This window comes from Cygnus olor, chromosome 15, assembly GCF_009769625.2.
Source record: "Cygnus olor isolate bCygOlo1 chromosome 15, bCygOlo1.pri.v2, whole genome shotgun sequence".
Lineage (NCBI taxonomy): Eukaryota > Metazoa > Chordata > Aves > Anseriformes > Anatidae > Cygnus > Cygnus olor.
The window spans coordinates 11,299,085-11,321,034 of NC_049183.1; the positions used below are offsets into that span (position 1 = coordinate 11,299,085).

General features: G+C 42.2%; 1 protein-coding gene across 1 annotated transcript in view; it reads left to right on the plus strand.

Annotated features, from left to right (window-relative positions):
* Positions 1-21,950, plus strand: part of FAM20C (FAM20C golgi associated secretory pathway kinase) — a 58,510-nt gene that overhangs the window by 26,294 nt on the left and 10,266 nt on the right. Inside the window, exons 5-6 of the mRNA XM_040574576.1 lie at positions 17,995-18,087; positions 19,729-19,844. Of these exons, the coding sequence (XP_040430510.1) occupies positions 17,995-18,087; positions 19,729-19,844 (209 nt within the window). The remainder of the gene's footprint in view (positions 1-17,994; positions 18,088-19,728; positions 19,845-21,950) is intronic.

The window sequence follows — 21,950 nt, forward strand, 5'->3', positions numbered from 1 at the left end:
AGCAGCATTTCCTTACCAGGTATTTAAATGATTATTGAGCTCACTTTAGGGAGGGAAAACCGAAAAAAAAAAAAAAAAAAAAACAAGGGAAAGGAGAATCTAACATTTGTTGTTTTAGTTAGTGGTAAGCTTGAGATGTGGTGATTGGCAGCTGCTCCTGAAATTCAGCGCTGATATTTTTCCTTTTTGAAGCATGCTGATGCTAACATGCGTTAAGGTACGGAAAACCTTCCTAGTGAGGGCTTTAAAATATTTTTAATTATTTTCAGAAATAAACCTAGCCATTATTGTATTTTTGAAGGATGATTATTTTGCCCTTTCTTGCACAACTACACATTTTAAAATAATTATTTTTATATTGATTTTCTTCAAATTGACCATAACAAACCAGACAAATCTCTTCAGGATTAATTTTCCACCTAGCTGAAGAAATTAGCTATTGCTTTCTCCCTCCCACCTCAAAGTTGTGGTAGAATGGTTACCTGGATACCCTGCCTGTAAAGGATGTATGTGCTGAAGCAATTTAAATAGCCTGATTTGTCATCTAACTGCAGACATCATTAGCAAAGCATTATTTGGCTGGAACATTGTAGGCTGAACATGGAAAACTCCTCTATGTTGAGGAGAGATTTAATTTAACCACCTCGTGCCCAAATAGTGCCTGGCTTGAGAAAGGGAGCTGCAGCAAGTCCAGTGTGAGAACCTGTGTCTGGGTGGGAAATTATTTTACCATTGTGTATAGCTTTTGGAAATGTATTCTGCACCAGGGTGAAAACAAGATCTTTCAAATACATTGTTTTAAAACCTGCTGATTTGTTTATTTGGGGGCTAAGAGGGAATTTGCAGATGGAGGAAAGAGGGGAGGGAAGGAAATTCGAACCTGGCTTTTGCTTTTTTCCCAGTAGTTTTTCCCCTTTTCCCCTGTTGCAAAGTACTTCTCTTGTTAGCCTCTCAGTTTTTAAAATGACAATTACATCAGGATGGAAAGATACACAAAAGCATTTATTGTAGAAAAAAGGTGAAATTACAGTGATGACTTGAGATTAATTTTACTGCATATGACAGTGTGCAAAGCAGGAAATAGTCACCTCCTCTGATAAATACTGCATGCCGGGAGGTGGGAATGGTCATTTCCCTGGAATCTGGCTATAGAGCATGGCCAGGGGTTAGCCTCTGCATAGCAGTAAGGAATGCATAAAAAGAAATCTGAGCTATCAGATCACTTTTTAGGTGGACTCAACCTAACTCACTATTTCAAGGCTTTGTCCAAAATCAGGTTAGTCATATTGATTGCAGGATGATTTGGAAGATTCAGCTAGGGTCTGGGGATTTGTCAGGTAGGTTCAATGGACCTGCATCGTTCCGTCTAAGCTAATTCTGCAGCTACAGCTGAATTGGAGGAGCACCACAATTGCATAGCTGCCAATTACATATTCCTGAACATCCTTCTTGGCAAATCAACTCCCAAATCATGTTCAGGAATCATAGTCTTAAATGAAGCACGGTTGCAAAATATTCTGCTGATCTATGGTGCAAGTCTTTTTCCTTTAGTCGTAATTGATGTTACAAATTTTTTTATGGCTTCTGTCATTAGTATTCCCAATTGGCTCGATCTACAATTTATTTCATGCTATAAAAATGCTAAGAATTTTCTCCTGATTAGCAGCAGCAGCAGGGCACGTTTCTAGATTTATCAACATGGGATATTTTGGGGTGGGTAAGGAATCTTTTGTCTTTGAATTAAAATGTGTCTAGACAGTTTTTTTTGTTACAAATCTAGCAAAATGAAGATACTTTCTAGGTAGTAATTAAATTCCTTCAGTGACATACAGTCTATTATGCACAAGACTTCAGTATAATGAATATATTTATTTCCAGGAAATCTACAGTATTTTCCTTGCCATTTGTAGGAGTAAGCATATAAATAATGCAAACCATGCTGCGCTGCTTTTCAGCGCTTCCTAGGAAATTACGCCATTAAAAATGCCATGATTCTTTCAGGCACACACAGACACAGCAGGTAAAAGGAATGTTCATGTGATGAACAGTGACAGAAGCAGCATCGGCTAATACATAACACTGCAAAGCACAGCTCAGACAATGAAATTGTTTGCAGTAATTATGGCGCAGAATAAGACTGTTGTTTAACTTAACATCATGGTAGTCAAACTGGGATCCATCAAAGTGGGCTCTGAATTTACAGCTGAGGGTTAGGACTCAGAGGCACAAAATAAGATGAGGGGAGATGGAAAACTCTGCAGCCTCCCCTGCCACTCCAAACACCCACCATCGATAGCCGTAAAGAAAATCAAACCTCATTTGAGCAGTTTGGGAAATACAAGGCCCCAGAAAATTCCTTGTGGGCTTGTTTTTGTTTGAGAGCACATGTTGCTGTTAGAAATCTGCAATTCAGATGTTAAAATATCTCTTCTGCAAAAATAGCAGTTGCTCCTGCAGCTTTCAGACAGCAAAGATCAGTCGGTGCATAAAAGCACAGTCGCATCCCTTTTCTCAGTGAGGTAGGAGTGTTCGGTATGTTAAGGCAGCAAAATTTACCATCTACCATTTGTAGGCATTCCTTATGCATAAGCAGGGCTTTAGTACGTGTTGAAAATGGAAATTGAGTACATTATGTGCCTGGAAGGAGTTTATCTAACTATTTATGGGCTGATCACATTTTGAGCTAGAATTGCCTGGGTTATTTTTAGTGAAATAACGTTACAGGAGTAGGTGCCTTTAGAAAGGAGCAGCGAAATTCTCCCGTTGCGTGGCAGTGCTGCACAGAGTGACTCCCAGACCTTGCTTGTGTGTCTGATCTCAAACCTTCATGTCCCCAGGCTCACGGAGGAGAAGCCAAATCCCCAGTGCCCCCAGTGGGGCTGCCATTTCAGATCAATGAATTGCAGCTTGGAGCCAGGCTTCAAACTCCCACAAAGCAGCCCTGTGCATCTTTGTGCTTTCCTCCTGTCCAGCTGTGTGCCGAGCACTTGGATGGCTTTGGCCAGCCTGGAGCTCTGGCTTGGAAGTGGTGCGTGGCTGCTCCCTGGCAATCCAGCCTAGGTTTTCCCATCCCTCGAGCACGGTGCCCACGGAGTGCATGTGTTTGCCCTGTGGTTTCGGAATGGATTAATTTTCAGAGCTGAGGTTAGTTGTAGCTGGTTCAAAGGAGCTTTGTACAGGAGTGAATTCAGCTTAGCACAAGGCTGTTGGGTGAAGTTTTTGTTGGATCTGGCAGAATAGTTCAAAAAGCCAAAGGAGTTCACTGTCTAAGGAAAAAAGGCCTCCATCTGCTTTCTCACCTTTACTTTCAGGGTAAAAATCAACAATTTTCACTCAACTGCTCTTTGATACAGATGCAGAAAGAAATTCCACAAACATTAGAGATGCAGATGTAAAACAGCACATCATTAGCACGAGTGACTACCCCTTCTTTCTAATATAAAATGAATGGAAAACCATTAAAACTCATGAAATAATAAGGCAGAAGCATATAATTTAATATGGTCATCTATTTGGAAATGCACATTGTGCATAAATAAACAGACATATCAGCAGGGAATCCACAGCCATCTAGCAAGTAAGTTGTTTTGCTGTTGCCATCTGACCTGTAGATAAGTGGAAACAACGTCTTCATTAAACCTACAAAACTGCACATTAATCATTAGCAAAACCACTGCTGTGAGATTTAGGGGAAGCCTTGCTGTGGCTCGGGGAGCTGTGTGCATGTACATAATGGCAGGCTCTAACTATTAAGTTCATGTCGAAAATAGAACTGCTGTTGGCATGAAGGGTTGAGCCACAGCGCTTGCGTGCCTGCTATGAAGGAAATCCAGTTTATAGTTTCTAGACTTACTATATGTTGGGGAAGAAAAGGTGTATCTGCAAAAAAATCTATTCTACGTGTAGAAAATAGAATGGCAGATTTAATCCTGTGTTGCACCCATTGGTCATTTTGCTGGTATTTCTGCAGGTAAGCAACAGACCCACTTTATTTTGTCTCCTCTGTTTTCCTCATTCAACCAATAAGCCAATTCAGTCCGAAAGTAGTCAGACTGTCTGTAACTAATCCTATAATACTTTCTTGACATTCATATTGCTGTCGAGCATTTCTGTCAATAAAGTCATTGCCTGTGAGCTGCATGGAAAACAGAGTGCCCAGGCAAAAAACACAGGTTTCGTTCTTATCAATATGTTGATAAAATGAAGATCTTCTCTCAGCTTTACTGGAATTTACTCAGGCATTTGATAATAGCAGCCTATTGGGCATGGCTAAGGAGGGAACTTCAGGGATCTATACTAAAACACGAGAAAATGGCCTGTGTATTCTTTTTTATCCAAGATCTGAGTCCTGGAAGTGTCAAACACACAGTATGTTTTGGACAGAGTTGAAATTCCAATATTAATTTCAGATGCTACTCCCTAGCCTTGCCTAATCCTACAATATCCACCTTGATATTAGTAAGAGCTGTGGAAGATGTCATTGCCATTTTCAAACTAAATACTAAAAGCAAAGGTTATGTTTTCTGTCCCCCACATTCAGGCATGGACAAGAAAGGGGTGTTTGCTGTCACAGCCGGCTCGTTTGGTTATTCCCTTCAATCTGCATCTGGCCCACGCTCCACTGAAGCTAGTGAGGGCTTTTCCCATGACTTTGCTGGCCTTTGGATTTGAGTATGGGCGGGTCGGGTCCCAGTTTAGGAACTGCCTCTGTTGTTTCCGATCCAGTTCACCTTGAAGTTAATGGGAGACCTTTCACTAAGTGGAAGGCAAGTTGGATCGGACCCAAAGAAAAAATACTTAGTGAGTACTTAAGGGATGAAAAAACGCAATTCAATGATTAACTCATGTAACCACTTTCCTCCACTGAATTCTTGTCCTCACAGTTCACAGTAAAAGGCAGGAAAACTGTGAAATACAAGTGTCCCTTGCTTTAGGAAAATCACTGTCCTCTCTTTGGAACCAGGCTCCCACAAAACTCCTGCAGGTTGTACACACATCTATCGCACTGTACAGGAGATAAGCTTCATATTTTGTAGACATTTAAACACAGTTAAAAATTTCAGGAGAAGTAGCCAGACGTGAACATTTGGAGAAAAGCAGCTGCATGTCATAAATCAGGTCGATTTAAAAAAAAATGGCAAGTGTCATTTCACACAATGTTTTACTGCAGATCTTTCGCAGATCTTTCCTCCTCTCTCTTGTCTTTTGCTTTTCTCTTCTTCCCTGTGTCATTTTTCCTAATCTCTGCATTTATTATCAGCCCCTGTATGCTTTAGCACAATCTCCTCTTATCTTACTGAACAACCTGAGCATAGGTAAGCTTTTAGGTTTAAATTAGACAAAACTAATTTCTAAGTGTTGTTGCAAGGAGCACACTTATTTCACATCGAACACGGGCTCAGCCAAATGACGTCGGTGCAATGTGTCCCCTCCACATCCATGTAGACACACACACACACACACACACACGCCCGTCCTGAGCTTCGCTTCAGGTCTGCGTGTGTGTGGTTGGGTGATCCACAGAGCGTGAATATTTCTCTGCACCTTGAGCATGGGAGTTCACTGAACTTGTTCCACTCGATGGGAGATATTTATATAAAACAGCAATTGCCCTGAGATGTGCTGCTGGGAGCAGCCAAGCCAGCGAGAAGCTTTTTCCCCTTGCAGTGGTGCTGAGCAGTTTCTCTACCACCCTTCTGCTCTTTATTCTTTCATGTAGGGTGTTTTTCAAAGGTTTCCATTTTTTTATTTCTTTATTTATATTTTTTTAATTAAAAGCAGGGTTAGGCCAATACTGAGCCCTTTTTAAATCCTGCTTCTACTGCTCTTGTGACAGATGCTCCTCAAAACCTTCTCCTCCAGGTTTTCCCTAAAATGCTCTCCTTAGCTAGGATAAAACGAGGAGAGGGCTCATGGCTGCGCGGAGAGCAGGGCTGCTCTTGCTTCTCTCACCCCACTACAGCCTCCAGCAGCAGGGCCCATGCAGAGGCTGGGAGGTTAAAATTAAAATGCTCCTTCCCAGTGCAAAGGCAGAGGAGGGAAGAGATGCTAATACGGCTTGATTTTCCCCTGGGAGTAATGCAGTGACTCCCCGGGGGCTGCAGAGCGTTAACCCACCCTTTATCCAGACGCTTGCAAGCTAAAAGGGCCCTGATGTGTAATTTCCAATGTAATTTGTGACTCACGCAGTGCCTTTAATATAAAGCGTGGATTAGCGGTGGGGGTTTCCAGCCTGGAAGAGGAGAAGTGTAGAGGGAAAGTGAGATTTTTTTATAGTTCTGTAAGGCACAACTGGTCTGTGAAATGGCTACAAAAAAAGGGGCTCCCAACCCAGTGCCCTCTTACTCATGCAGTATATGGCCAACCAAGGCGGAGAAGAACCCAGTTAGCTTGAATGTGGACAGGGAACAAAGTGTTTGAGTTGGTGCTGAGATGGTCTGTGGAGTCTTGGAAAGCCGGGCATCCTCTGAGCGAGGCTGTTCCTTAGTGCTCGAGAGGTCCAGGAGTACCCTGGAGAATTTGGGTTTGTAAATCACCTTGGCAGCTGCCTGCCAGAAGGGAGCTACTTGAGAAGTGCTTCAAATGGCAAGCTGGTGATGTCACCACATTCCCAAACATGTAATGCTTTGCGGTCCGGAATAACCAAGGTGGGACATGTGTCCATGAAGCATCTGTGAAACCAGCTTCAAAGAGCTGTTTTGGTTTTGCACTGGGATGTGGCTGGTGCCTGGGCACAGCCTGAGTCCTGTCCCATCACACCTGGGGGGACAACGAGCAGCAAAGTGCTGTTCTGTAACCCTTGTTTGGGCAAAATTCTTGTTGGGAAGAAAATACACTAAAAAAATGGAAGAAACACAATTAAAAAAAAAAAAGGATGGTTACCCATGAACCACAGAAGTTACCCATGAACTGCAGAAGCAGCATGGGGCAAAGAATAAGTCTGCCACTCTTCATGGAGATCACGGTCACCGACAGCTGGAGAAGTAAAGAGACAGGAGTAAAAATTAAAGAAAAGCGGGAGGTGGAGTAGTTTGCTTTATTAGAGCAATGAAATACCACACCATATCAAAGCAATTCCCATTTCTTTTGTAACCACAAAGTAGTCTGAAACAGGCAATTACATCTTTTTTCCAGCTCAGAGAGGCACGTCACCCTTTGCCACACATTAAGGAATGTTAATAGCAGCAGGAAGGAGTTCAGGGGTGCATGCGCTTTAGTGGGAAATCACACCTCCGAGGAATTAGAAGCACTCAGCCCCGGGGAGTGATTATCTTGCAGTAACCACATGCCTGCTGTTCTCTGTGGCATAATTATTCGTGGGATTTGAGATTGAAACAAGCTGGACAAGCAAAACTTGAGGTTCTCTGGGGGAATAACCCTCTCTGCCCTGAGCCGGACTGGGTACCAGCATCCTTGGGTGCTCCGTGCTGTTCTGACCCCGTGTCTCTGGGTTGGTGTCAGGCAGGAGAGCAGTGTTCAGCCCTGGAGATTCATAGCTGCTAACAGCTGGACAGTGCAACACTTGCTGTACAAATGAGAATTTGATGCTCTTTTTTATCTGTCAGTCCCCACGTGTAGACTCTGTCCTCCTAATGAGTTTTGACAGTAACTATTTCTCTGCAAAGTCTTGGGCACCTCACTCAGTGTAATGGGATGTCCAGTAGCTCTCAACTGATTAACTTTGGATAAAAAGCCCCAAATATTTGGCTTTTGCATGGGTAGGTGAGGAGGAAGAGTGCCATAAGTTAGTTGTTTGGCGTCCTTGGGGAAATGTTGGGTCTGTTGTAGTGCTCTGCATGGGGCTGTTGCTTGGGTACTGAATGTCCTGAGGGCACAAGGTGACATCTGGGTGCCACCAAAGCCCATGGCCAAAGCCAATTTGTACTTTTGGTGGAACCACATGTTTTTTTCCCAAAGTAGTTGTTGTCATGGGTGGAATAGGAAAAAGGAAAAAAAAAAACCACTAAGTGTGGAATTGGATGGGGTGAGCAGCCAGAGCTGCTGCTGGGATCCCGTGCTCATCACTGCCTTGTTCTTGCAAAGTGCTGAGCACAAAAGAGCTCCAAGGAAGTATTAAGTCTATGCTTGACTGTCAAGGACACACATAGTTCACTGAATATATGCGTGCCCAAAGTTAAGCATGTGCTTAATGAGGCTAGAGTGCTTTGCTTAGGGCAGAGCTGAATCCTTAATAGCTCCGTGTTTTGCAGCTTTTGCTTAAAAAATGGAGCGGATACTTCCCTGCTTCCTGCACTGTTTGGAGGACAGGCTTACTAATATTCATGATTCTTGGACTGATGGGAAGGAAAGTAATGAATAAAAAGGAAGACAATATGTATCAATACATCAGGTTCACAGTAATTAATTTTTGAATGTATTTTGAACTGGTACTTACCGTGAACCCTGGAATTTCAATGGCATATACATCACATACAGCAAAAAAAAAAAAATCCAGCAAGCCGAAAGAAATTTGAGCTCTTGGTGCTTCTGATACATTTAATGTTGTTGTTCCTTCAAATCCCTACCTCTAATGACCCCAGACATATTAAATAACATTCTCAGGGCTGAAGAAATGCTTCAGACTTCTAATTTTACACCAGTTTTTCATCCTGCACTCTAAGAATGTTATATATTGAAAATCCTTCTCTGCAGAAAGCACTCTGTAGGCTTTTTCCTGAAGACAGGCTGCTGGTACCTGGGCTCACACTGAGTGCTGTTTGCACTGCCTGGTTTTTCAAAAATAGTTTTTGCAGCTGGATCATTTTTCAGGTTTGCAATTTATGGCTAGCAGGCAGTGTACAACTGAGCCTTAGAGGGATAAATCAAGGGGAAAGATGACAGATTGCATGGCCTTGGCGTGGCAAAAATGCTCACACCACTTGCCCAAGAGCACAAAGGCTAAGAGGCCAAGAGCAGAAAGGCTAGCATAGGGGCGGAAAATAGTGATGGTGATCTAGTTTCTTAATGAAGATACCTTAAAGAACAGCACAAAATATCATTATAGCATCTCATTAATGATCTCTCCTGCTTACTTAATTGCTATGAGCCTTTTTTTCTCCCTGCTGTGGCAACAGCATTGACCATATTAACGTTGGTACTGGGAACTGTTCCGTAGTGCTGTCAAGTACCTCTTAATCTTCCAACTCCTGTATGTCGAGGCGGGTTTCTGTCTCAAAGATGAATCAAACTTTATTTCTGTGTTGAGGATTTTTTTTTATCTGCAAAGTAAATTAGTGACAGGAGCTTCCCAGAGCTTGCTGTTCTCTTCATACGATGACTCATTTGTTTTTCTGTACAAGCGTTTTCTGGATGGTAGGAAAAAATTCCTGGCCAACACACGCTGCCACTTAGCCACTGAAGCATCAGCATTTGTTTGTTCTATCTCCCAGATCCCCTGTCCCCATCAGCATCCCAAAAAAGGCAGAGGAAGGAGAATTTGCAACAAGTCCCACATTTGCACACCTGCAGTTTCTGCTCGTGTCGTCTCCTGTGCCATCAGTGGACCAGTGTGGACTATATACCTCCCGCTGAGCAACCCGCGCAGACAGTAGGCTTCTGTAAAGCAAGGCATGGAGGCCTGAGCTTCTCATTTTGGAAATACACATTTCAATCCCCACTACTGGTCCCGAAACAGCCCTGCATATTGTTCTGTACATCAGAAGCAGCTTTGTACACAGCTTCCAGAAGCAGCTGTGAAAAATGTTGGGGTAGATCTTTACTTACCCCATTGTTCAGTGGCGCTGCATTTCATTAATAACCGAGATCAGACTCTGTCCCATAAAATGAAATCAGCTGGAAAAACTCATCTTGTTTTAAGTCTTTTAAACTCTCATGCTTTTTAACACTGTGTCTGCCTCTTAACTTTGAGATATCTTGGAGAGGGGGTGGTGGTAAAAGGGAAATAGAAGCAGATATTGCAAAGAATGATTTATAAAGAATACCCGTCTGATCACGTTGTGTCCAGTACCCTGACAAGAGGTATAAGATATTGATATATGTGTGGGACTATGCATGAAGTACACTTCTGTGCATGCACTTACATGCATCTATCTGGAGCTTGGTAGTGCTGGAGTTCTGCTCTCTCATTGCGTATGGCTTATCTACTTTGTAACAGCATTTCATTTTGCTTTCTTTTCAGCCGTCTTCTAACTACTACTACTACTACTACTACTACTACTACTACTAATATTAGCAATAGACCCATGACTCTGATATCTGCCCCACACCAGCTCTCTTTAGCTGAGATCCCTGGAAGGGGAAGGGGACTGCTGGCTGTCGCACCAAAATGTGCGGGTGGGGAGACGTCCTGACAAATATGCTTACACTAATAATATTTTTCCATTTGCTTTTCCCATGATGACAGGCAGCTACTTACTAGGCAGGGCTGGAAGTCATGTTCTGAATTGCTGAAGGAAATGTTCCCAGTTGATCAAACTCTATGTGTTTTTTATACTGATCAAAGATTCTCTGCATGTCTTATATATCTGAAAGCACAGAAGAATGAATGAAGAAAAAACAGTTATTCTTCTGTGCTGGTAGACAATGAAATGATGATTGGTGAGATTATGCCTTGACTCTACTGTCAGCACAATGTCAGTAAAGGCAACGGTATAGAGAGGGAGCATTTTGAGATATTAATACCAAATCCAGATCACTAGAAGGAACAGAAAAGCCCCAAGGTGGAGGAAAAAGTCTGTTTTTATTATTATTATTTTATTTTGGTGGAGAATAAAATGAATCTTTCAAATTCTTGTATCCTGTTAGTTACTCTGATTATTCATCCCTTCATATCCTACCTGCTTGTGTAGTCAGGAGTGGTAACTTGTGTTATGCTCAGGTGAAAATCTGCTTTTATATATACTAGTGGTATATTTTTGTGCATGGGATGGCAGGAACCTTTCACTCTTGATGCTTTGAGCCAGGGACTAGTTCTGCAAAGTCTTTTCCCAAATGCCCTGATTTGTGCTGAGGAATCAGAGGTTATTTCGTTGTCTCCTAGAAACAGTGCTGTTTTTGAGGGGAAAGGCTAAAGTAAATATTTCAAGGCTTTGGGTTGGGGGGAATTGCAATGAATTAAAAATAAATGAATGGTGCTTAGTAACAAGGGGCCTCTGAGCAGAGGAATCTGCAGTCTAAAGGCATTAAGGCTTAATTCCCGGGTCTTGGCTTAAGGGTGCTCTTTTCAGGAATGGGAGCCAGTTATTCTGGTAAATCTATTGCGTGTATCCCTTCCTCGGAAAGACGCACAGACCAGCTGCAGCAAGTCTTACTGGGATGGCTGTGCCTCGATCATGGAGCGAGCAGGAAAGCTGAAGATGGAAATTTGCAGAAGACTGAGGCCAGCGTGTCGCAACAAGGAGGAGGGGGCTGTAGCCAGGGAATTGGGGAAGGACGTTTTGAAGATCATCTTATAGCAATGTCTGTCAAGAATGGTTTAGGTCCAGCTGATCTTGGCCTGGGGCCAAGGGATGAGCTAGGTGACCTGAGCCTTTTTTCTTTGACTCTGCAAGTGGAAGTGGAAAAAAAACCACCTTAATATACTGTTTTCCCTGTGGATTTTCTCTCCCTCTTCTTCTTCCCTCCCAGTACCCTCTTGTGCCAGGTAACAAGATAGTCATATATCCAAATGCACTTTCTGAAGCTTATTGTCATGCACTGTATCAGAAGTTTGTGATTTATATGATGCTCACTGGTCCTTGAGCATGTGCAGTTGTTAAGCTCTCCTCGTCTTCTCAGGAGAAAAGCCCTCCAGGGCTGGCATGCAATAGCGTGATCTCGGTATTTATCCTTTTGGCGGTTTGCTAATTATTCCTATTCCTAGCACATCCCTGTGCGAATTTCTGTCTTTCTGCCACAGTAAATATTCTCTCATTTTTCTAGCTGCAGAGCTGCTAGTTAAGCAGGAGAAGCCTGAATATCCTGCAGAGGCCCATATTGTCATTTGGATGATAGCAATGAAACCAGCCAAACATCTTTTCTGTACCACTTAAATTGCATGTCTTTGCATTCCTGGATTGGACACTCATTTTCTGCACCATATTCTGCTCGTGTAAACATCTCATATCGTTCCTGGGAGTGCTCTTTGTAGCAGAGCACTTTGATAAAGCCAAAGCCATCAGCTGCCAAGACTCCATAAGGAGTCGGAAATAGGCACCAGATATCTTTGCTACTGTAGATGTAGCTGCATTAGCAGTATCATTTATCTTCCTAAGGACTTACTAAGCCACTAAAATGTATTATAAAATTAAGGGCATTTTTTCCACCTGTTCTAACCAGTGCCAAATGCACAGAAAGCTCTCCCCGGTGATAGGATTCTGCATGCAAAACCTGAGTGCACTCCTAAGGACAGCAGCTGCCTCAGAGACAAGGTTTTGTTTTTCTTTTTTTCTTTTTTTTTTTCCCTTTTTTTTTTCCATGGGCTGCCTCCTTCAGTTACAATAATACACTTTAGATTATCTCAGGGCACTCTGGATCCCAATGCTGCACAATCCAATTTGACATAAGAGTTGCAGAGGGGGGAGAAAATCTTGCAAGCAGACACCGGACTTTCAGTCTGCGTCTTCCACAAGTACAAAGAAGTTCATAGGCTGGGGAAATTTCCTGCCTGTCTGTGCTGGGAGAAAGGCTTTCTGCTCTTGAGCTGTGGTTTGGTTGCTTGCCAGAGTAAAAGCAACCCCAAAGCCCCAGCGTGGGGCTTCCGAATGCGAGAGGTCCCCACGTCCCTCCCAGGCTGCAAAATAATTGAAACAGCAGCTAACTGCTGAGTGGCCCCTTTTGGTCTTGTGTTAACTGTATTTTATCATTTAGATAACACTGTATTTTAACTGTTATGTTCACAACTTGGCTCCAGTGCAGGTATTTAAGCACCTTAAACACTCCACAGGAACAGAGAACAGTAGTAGCAGAGGCAAGCTGCTTTCCGAAGGAGAAGAAGAGCAACCTATAGCTGTGGGTAGCCCCAGATAATCTCCAGTTATCTGTTCCCATGGCCAAATTAGTCTCTTACCAACGTTAGTCATGTGCTTGCTCGTGCACTTGCCATGCCACCTTGGCCAGTGACATCTCTTGCTGATTTTGCTGCTGCCAAATTCCTCAGCTGGAGAGGGTCAGGGTCTCCACCTCCGAAACGGTCCAACCCAAGCAGGCCTGTCGCTGCCGTGGAGATGTGATCCGTAATCATCCCTAATCCCTTTGGCTGATTCCCCTGATTACGTGTGGGAGCAGGAGTGCAGCCTAGTTAAGAGGAGCTGTTTTCAGATCATCAGCATGTCCTTTGATTAGCGAAGGTGCATGCATTCGAGACGAAGGTGTCCTGAAATGGCTCTGGGCCATGGCACAGAAAGGCAGCATGTGTCTGTCAGGATAAAGCTTGAATCACATTGGGCTGTTTGCCCTATTTTCTAGCTTTTTGGCTGCTGCATAGATAATAGGACCCCTCCAGTGCAGAGGAAGCTTGGCATCGAGGCAGGATTCTTTCGAGTAATACATGGCCCTGGTGGGTACTAATCCTGGTAATTTAGGCAGGTGCATGCGAGGAATTCTGGAAACTAAATAGAGATTTCCATGTTAAAGGTTTCATAACAATGCTTTCTGAAATGCTAGAGAGCCTGCAGTCCCAGTGTGCTGATGTGGTTCATGAAAAAAATAAATGAGGAATTAATAATATTTGGTTTTGGCAGTGAAGTAATTGGGCAAAAAATACTTAAAGAAACATTTAAGAAAGACAAACAAACAAACAAAAACCTTGAAGCTTTGCAATGATGCCTGCACACAAATCACTGTGTTGGTTTATCCAAATATGCCTGAGCACAAATCCAGGCCCCAGCCACGGTCAGAATGGAGCTGCCTCACCAGATTTACTCATGACTGGCTTCATTTATTGGAGGAGCTTTGTTGCTGCTGTTTGTGAGCATGCCTTGCTCTTTTAGCCACAGGATCAGATGACAGTTGCATCTCATCATGCAAATGTGTTCTTAGCCTGTTTAAAATCGTTCTTTATTTCCTGTATTTTCTCCGAGTTGTGCCATGGCTGGGAAATTTTCGTGGGCTTTGATTTCCCCTTAGTTCTTATTTCTCCCCTACTCGTGTTACCGGTGCTGATTTGTCTTTTCCTCATGCAGTAATTGGGCTGGTGCCACTGTGTAATTTTTAACTGTGTGCAGTATCAACAGACCTCCATCTGTCTTTCCTCCAGAGCTTCCCAGCCTGCCGTTATAAATATCTGCCAAATCCTCCTCCAAAGAGGATCACCAGATTCCAACTGTTTGCAAAATAAGAGCCACTGCCAGGAATCCTCTCCCACCATCTGCAACCTGTGCAGGACCCGTGTCCTGTGTGTTGTGAGCTTTTATTGCTGCCACTAAGGAGCTCTGACCGTCATCTGCGATTTGTTGTCTGTCGGAAGCGTGCACTTCTGCGGAGGGTTGGGCACGTTGGTCTGTTTGCTCAAATATCTCATTGCATGTGTCATTTTATTAGGCAATAACCTTCAATAACCATTGGGTAATAAAACCAAAATAACAGGGATTTTTTGTATATATATATTGTTGTTGTTTTTTCCTTTAAAACATAGCTCTGATTTAAAACATGCTGTGGGCTGGATCAGTTCCATTGTTGTTTTATAAGGTATTTTAATTGACCTGGAATGGGCTCAGTGTACATGCTCCTTTTGCAGCCTTTTTCTTAGAGACTGAAGGTGTTACAGTGCTCTGAAGCCGGTGTAACCGATAGGACTTGCTCACTGCCCACCTGTGTTACCGAGAGCAGAGTTTGATTTCATAGAATCATAGAATTTCCCATCTCTCTATATTTGCACATCAGAATAGAAGATCATTAGAAGAATTAGCACCAAAACATGTGATGCACTGATAAGACCACACACACTAAAATCTATCAGGTTTTCTAATATGATAAAATCATGTATAAGTTTATTTGTATAACTCAAAAATAAATATTATGATGTAGGTGCCCTTTTAACACCGTGAAAGCCATTCTCATAATGGTCCACCGTGAAAGTCATTCTCATAATGAATCAATTGATTCCATTGATTCAGTGCTGTGTTAGTCTCATGCGACTTTTAAAATTCGGTTGTGTACCCTAGGCTATGATTGTCACACGTGTTAGCATCTGCTGGTGGTATGGTAGCCTGCTCTGGCTGAGGAGCTACCAACAAATCTCTTTAGGTGCTGCTACAGACGTCAAATTAATGATAATTTTTCTTTGAATAAAACCGGTGCTAGCTAAGGTCAGATCCAAGGAGCAAGGTTCCAGTTCTCTCAAGTGGGATATTGGAATATGTCATCAGAAAGGGTTTTTCAAGGTTATTTCAGGAGAGGGTTTCACTTTAGGACCTTGTACATAGTAGTTCTGCAGAGCTTTGCAAAGGAACTTAAAAGGCGACTTGGAGCTGAAAAATACTCCTCCTAGCCTGCATTCAGAAGAACCCAGTATTTCCCAGAGACACCAAAGCGGGTGCCGTGCTTGCCTGTTGCGGGCATGGAGCACAGCAACTGGGACCGGAGGCTGTTCTTCTGTAGATAATTAAAGAGAAACACCTGGAGCAGTGAAGGAATTTAGAAGTTTGTTTCATGATCTATAGCCAGGTTGAAAAAATACTGGTATTTCCACTGTTTAGATTGCACTGTGGATTTGGTGTCCATTTTTGAAGGTTTTAGGGCAACCAAGTTCACGATTTCTAGAAGGGTGCGCCACCATTTAATAATACATTATGACAGGAGAGAAATATGTACAAACAAGTCGAAGCCTGCAGGAGAACTGTACTTATTCCCAAATGAATAATATCCCCAGCCATTGCCGGGGGTGGCAGGGAACAAATAGGAAGTGAAATTAGAGAGACCAGACCATCCCAGCGGTGATGTACTGGCTGCCCGGCGTGTCGAGCCGTCACAGGGCCATGGGGAGAGCTGTGCGCTCACGATAGAGATCGACCCTTTCTTTAAGTCTGATTTTCTGAAGTGAGATTTTCTTGTAAAGGAACAGCCACGGTTCATTTAAAGTCTTTGGGAGATAAAAAGCAGATGGCATTGATTAGCTAATTAATAATATTTTCTGCAGCTTGTCGGCAGTGCTGGTATGTGTAAAGTTTGGAAAAACTTGGTATGAGTCTTTTTTTCTTTGATTTGTTGAAGAAATTGACTCTTTTAAAATCTGGAATGGAGGGGAATCATACAGATGGGTAATTTTCCCAACAGAAATATCTTAAACTTTTTCTTTGAGTTTATAATCAGGGCTCATTTCTTAACTTTTGAGGGGAATGTGCACAACAAGGCTGCAGCTCTCCTAGCTCTTGTCCCAATTACACACTGCGCTGTGTGACTTGCCAAAGGCGTCCGGCTCTTCTGTATTCCTCCTTGTTGGTGTAATCCTTCCCCCTTTGCAGTTATGATGAGACAATGCACGATATTATTTTTTTATTTTATTTTATGCCAGGCTTACTTTCAGCCTGTCTCTGGGTGAACGCTTGGCAGCCACAGTAGCCAAAGTGCTGATTTGATTTGCCCTGTAACATCTGTCAAGCATTGGCCAACTCCGTGACCACCAGAATGGTCCCTGCTGTTTTGGCTGGGGCATCACTGGGGTGTTGGACACCTCTCTGACCTCGTGTAATACTGGACATGTCAAATACCTTGATGGTCTCTCTATGATGGCAATTGTTCAGCATTTAGGGTGAGATGGAGTACCTTGCTAAGAAAGAAATATAAAGAATAATGCCTGAGAAGGGATATCAGCTTTTCAAACCTGCTGGTGGCATAGCAAAATTTTCACATGACCAAAAACCACAAGACTCACCTGGTTTCTTCAGCGAGGTGGACATGGGGGACTCGGAGGCGTACCACTTCTGTCAGTCATCATGGTCTGGGTGGAAATGAGCGTGGCTAGATGCAGCCTTGGGTTCCCAGCGAGCCCTATAAGTGCACCTTGCTGCAAATTCTCTGCAGATCTGAGCTCTGCACCAGCACCACCCCAAAGCCTTTCATGTGACAAGGTCCTGGTGCAGAAGCTTTAATTTAATTGCCAGTGTGTAGCATAGGTGATGCACAAGCTGTCAGCTGGCCACCTGTGACAGCTGGGAATGAGAAAGAGCTTTGGAAAAATATGTTTTCCTCTTCTGGGGAAGTGTCCTTCCTTGCAGATGCTGTACAGACCAGCTTTGCAGTCCTTATTTCATATTTAAGACTTAAGGGTATGATGCAGGTCTTGGTGGGGCCCAGACATTGTACTGGTGAACCGCCTGAGTTGTGCTCCATCCAAAAGCCACCAGGACTAGAAATTGCCTAAAATGAGACAGAAATTTGCTCCTGTTAATACAGAACTTTCTATTTTCTATGTAGTTGGGTGTTCAAGCTTGAGCCTTTCTATTTCCATCAGAATGACATTTTTTATTGTTTCTTAAAATGAAGAAACAACAAATTCTGCATCTTCTCTGGAGCACAGTCTTGTTAATGTTCTTTGAAACATGACATGTGTCATGGCCGTCAAACTGCAGTGATCCCATTTCTTCTGAAATGAGAAAAACATGTCACTTTTGGCTCTAAGTAATACAAAGGGAGAGTCATATTTTAGATAGGAGCTACACGGCTGCCAAAGATGAAAGAAAAATGTTATTACTTTTGGAAATTTCATAATTACAGTTAATGATAATTTAATGAAATGACATTGTCTTCACCGCTATCACTAATGAAATGTTTGAGAGTGATAAAATAGATCTTGTTAAATAGAGCGAGAGCCTTGAGTAGAATAGCTTTTCGACAGCAGCCTCCATGCACAAGTCGTGGAATACTGTTTTTTGTTAGAGTAGTTTAAAACAGAAGTTAAAATGAAGGCTACATTGCAAATAATGCTCACAAGAAGTATTTAAAGGCCTTCCATTAAGCAAACAATACTGAACTCCTGAATAACGTGCTGATGACTGAGTGCTGCTCCTTAGAAATGTTAACCCTTCATTAAAACACTTTCCTTGTTTTTCTTTGCAGACAAACCAGAGAACAAGAAACGCCGCCTGACTTTTTTTATTTCTCAGACTATGAAAGACATAATGCAGAAATAGCAGCATTTCATTTGGACAGGCAAGTAAAATGGATTTGCATTAAAAGAAAAAGTGGAAATATTGTGATAAGTTTCTGCACTTTGCCCGGCTCTGTAACCGAATTACTTTTAAAAAAAGGGGAAGATGGAACAAAGGTTGGCCAACACCATGAATAATAGAAACAGAAGATATGAAACAGTAGATTAATAATTAGGAAGTGCGACTTACTCTGGGAATGAGAAACCTGGCAGTAAGTAATTCTCAAAAAGAAAGAGAAATGATATTGAAGGGAAGCTGAGAAATGATTTCCCCTGTGATCGTGAAGTGCATATGGAGAGGACCCGTCTCCTGGGGAATAGGCAGCACAAGTACGACAGGAATCTGGCTCACCCCAATTAGCTCCAGGGCACACAAATCCAAGTGCGGGGATTCGTGTGTGTTCAGAGAGGAATAATTGCAGTGGAAAGGGAACTCTGGTTTCACAGCCAACAGTTGGGGCTCTCCTGTGTCAGGAGCATATGCAGACCACAAGATAGTAGGAGGGAGAAGACACTGATGTTCATCCCATGTTCCTGTTAGCTAAAAATGTGCCTCCAGCAGAGGTAGAGCAGAGTCTGTTGGATAGTCCAAGACTGGAAATGGACTGGGGCCTGCCCAGATTAGAAGCAGGAATTAATTCATGAGGACCTATTAATTGTAGGGCTAGAAACCATGGCATTTCGGGCATTTCACAGACTGACTTAGAACTGAACTGGACACTCTGAAGTGCTAAGAAACATCCTTCCAAAAGCTTCAAGTTTTGGGCCACAAATTCTTTGAGGGTACATGTAGTATTGGTGCCTTCTGGTTTGATGGTCAGGATGAGGGAACCTGTCAGCAGGTCACATCCTTAAAAAATCTTCTGTATTTTATTGTTGTTGACCTTAGTGTTGATTCCCTCTGTTTCATATTTTATATTGCCATTTTAAGCAGATGGTGCTGTAGGAAAAAACATTAATGGAGTTCCTGCAGGGAGGTACGTTAAATTTCCACATGCTAAGCAGAAAAAGCAGTGTAGAAAATCTTAACAAAAGCTGGTGAGTTTGGGATTGAAAAAGGGTCTTTACCCAGCCTTTGCCCCTGGGAAGATTTTTAGTCTTGGAGAGGTTGATTAGGTTGGTATAAGGGTATTTAAACAGGGAGGAGTGGAAGCAAATAAATCAAACAAGTACTAAGACTGTCAGGAAAAAAAAAAAAAAGAGTACTAGTTTTTAAATCTATTAGATGGTGTTTATGGAAGAAAGAGGCTGAAATCCCATTCCTCAAGTCACTTAAAAATTGATGAGCAAAATGCTTGTTTTAACAATCCTGAATTGGCACAAGCTCAAAACCAAGTCTCTGCTGTCTCTTATTTGTGGAATTTTATGTCACTTGCTTTTTTTTCATGGAACAGTGTGTCCCCATCCTCTTCTGTATGTTGAGTCTGCTTCATCCTATGTAGGCAAGTCAGAGCTGATCATATTCAGGATGTATTTTTTAGCATATTATCAGAAGGATTATCCAGTTTAAAGTTGATGGGCTTTTTATTCCTTAAAGGCCACAGATAAATGTGCCTTCAGAGTGTAATGAACCTTCCTAAAACCTATCACTATCATTATAATTTGATCCTTTACATAAACTGCCTCTTCTCTCTTTCTCCCAGGATCCTGGATTTCCGTCGTGTTCCACCAGTTGCAGGTAGACTGGTTAACATGACAAGAGAAATACGAGATGTTACTCGCGACAAGAAACTGTGGAGAACGTTTTTCATCTCACCAGGTAGTCTTGGAAATAGCACTGTATTCTTTCCATCCTGCTGAACACGTACTTAAGGGAACGATGCGTAGATTGCTTAATTGCTCAGATATTTCTAATAGAACTGTCTTCTAGACCTTTGAATAAAAATAAATGTGGAGACACAGCCTACGAAGAAGACTTTATTGTTTTGAATTGAGTGCCTTTCCCCTTGACAAATTATCCACAGAGACAGGCTTTTATGTTCACAAAAGCAATGTATTCAACAAATGTTTTATGCAGAGCAATTTCTAAAGCAATTTCTTCTGTTGCTCTCAGTTTACCCCAAACCTTATTACTTAGCCCATTAGTTATTTAGACCTTTTTTCTAGTGCTATGTGATCCCTCAGTTCTGGTGGTCAGATGCATTTATCTCTTGTTTTTTACTGGAGGACCAAAAGCTAATTTTCTCGGAGTCATGTGCCTCAGTTCTTATTACAAGAGGAGTCTGAAAGAAAAGCAAGGCAATAAATGTGTAAGGTATCCTGCTTCCAGCTCACATTCACAGCTGTGCAGAGGCTGGACTGGAAGTGATCTGAATTGTTCCCAGTCTCATACTTGCTTTGAGGAATGACTGCAGGAACCATTACCTCCCTCTATTTCTATTATTCTTCACTCTTTCACATCTGGTGGCCCTCGCCAAGGACAGAGCTCCACAGGGTGGGAACTGTATAAACACAGGGTGAAACCACATTCTGGTCCCAGAATATACAAAGATAGGTAAAGACGGTCAAAAGGTGGGAGAGAGATGGTAGCCTCTGGGGTGCTGAAACAGGGGAATTAAGCTCTAGGTTAAGACACAAATGTACATTCTTAATTATGTTCATAGGGAAAGAATATATAGAGAAATGTTCATTTTAAAGCATTTAGCTATGTCCAGTAAGCTTAGCTGGTATTAGTTCAGCTGCGTGCAAATGTGTTGCTGAACTTGGGCTATGTCTTGTGTAAACAGGAAATCTCGAGTGGAAATCTCCAGGGTTCTCTCCTTAGCTTGTGTCATTGGCCGGCAGTTGTTTATTCCAGATGCCCAAAGCCAAGACCCAAAGACTTCATCGCAGTTTCGCCCAGTGTAGCAGTATTATTGCTGGTAGCTACAAAGCACAGCCATGTAACTACAGAGCTTTCTCTCTTAAAATGTTCATCACACTATTGCGAGCACCAATAAAGTCATTATTGTGACTGTTATTTTTTGCTTAATATTTATATTCAGCTCTGCAGGACACAGCTGAGGAGACTATTATTAATTCCAGTAACTTCACTTGTGAAATACATTACACAATTACAAGAGGTTTCGTCCTACCACACATCATGTGTGCTCCAGTTTTACCCATACTACTGAGAGTGTTCACAAATGTGATGTGCAGGCATTGTGTGCACAGCCGGGCACTTGTCTCAGTCCCTTTCTCTCTCCTTCTTTCCCTCTGTCTCTGTCTATGTTTTATTTATTTATTTTTTAATTGATTTGTTTGTAGGCAAATAATTACCCCTCAAAGATGACAAAAACCCTTGCAGTTGTTCACGTGCACAAGATACTTTGGCTCATTTGAAATATAAGACATTTTGTTCGCATTTTAGCAAGTAAGACAAGGATTAGCAGGCTTGCTTGCGTTCTAGTCTTCCCAGGTTATATATCAAGGCTTAGGGGTGAACTTGAGTGATTTCTGAGAATTACAAAACTGTACTCGGGTATCGAGCAGCTTACAGCAGCCACAGCCCAGCAATGCTGAGTTAATGCTGCCCGTTTGGACGAAGATCTTTATCTTGTCATTACAAAATTCCAGACATCCAAAAGATGATCCAAGCATAATCCTTTATTCAAATTTATTTAGAGGTCTTGGATAAATTCAATTAAAATACTTGATTAACTATGAATCAGGCTTTTCCGTAGAATGAAACGCTTAAGCAATTATTTTTTCTTTCAATTTTACATTTCCTAAATCAATATACTTTGCTTAAATCATTTTGGTTACTTGCCAAAGTTCTTCCCTACAAGGCCCCCATTTAATTAGTAGGATTCTCATTAACATATGCCCAGCTTCAGTCTTGTATTTCATACTGACCTTAAAAGGCAGGCATTAATTAATGCCTAAT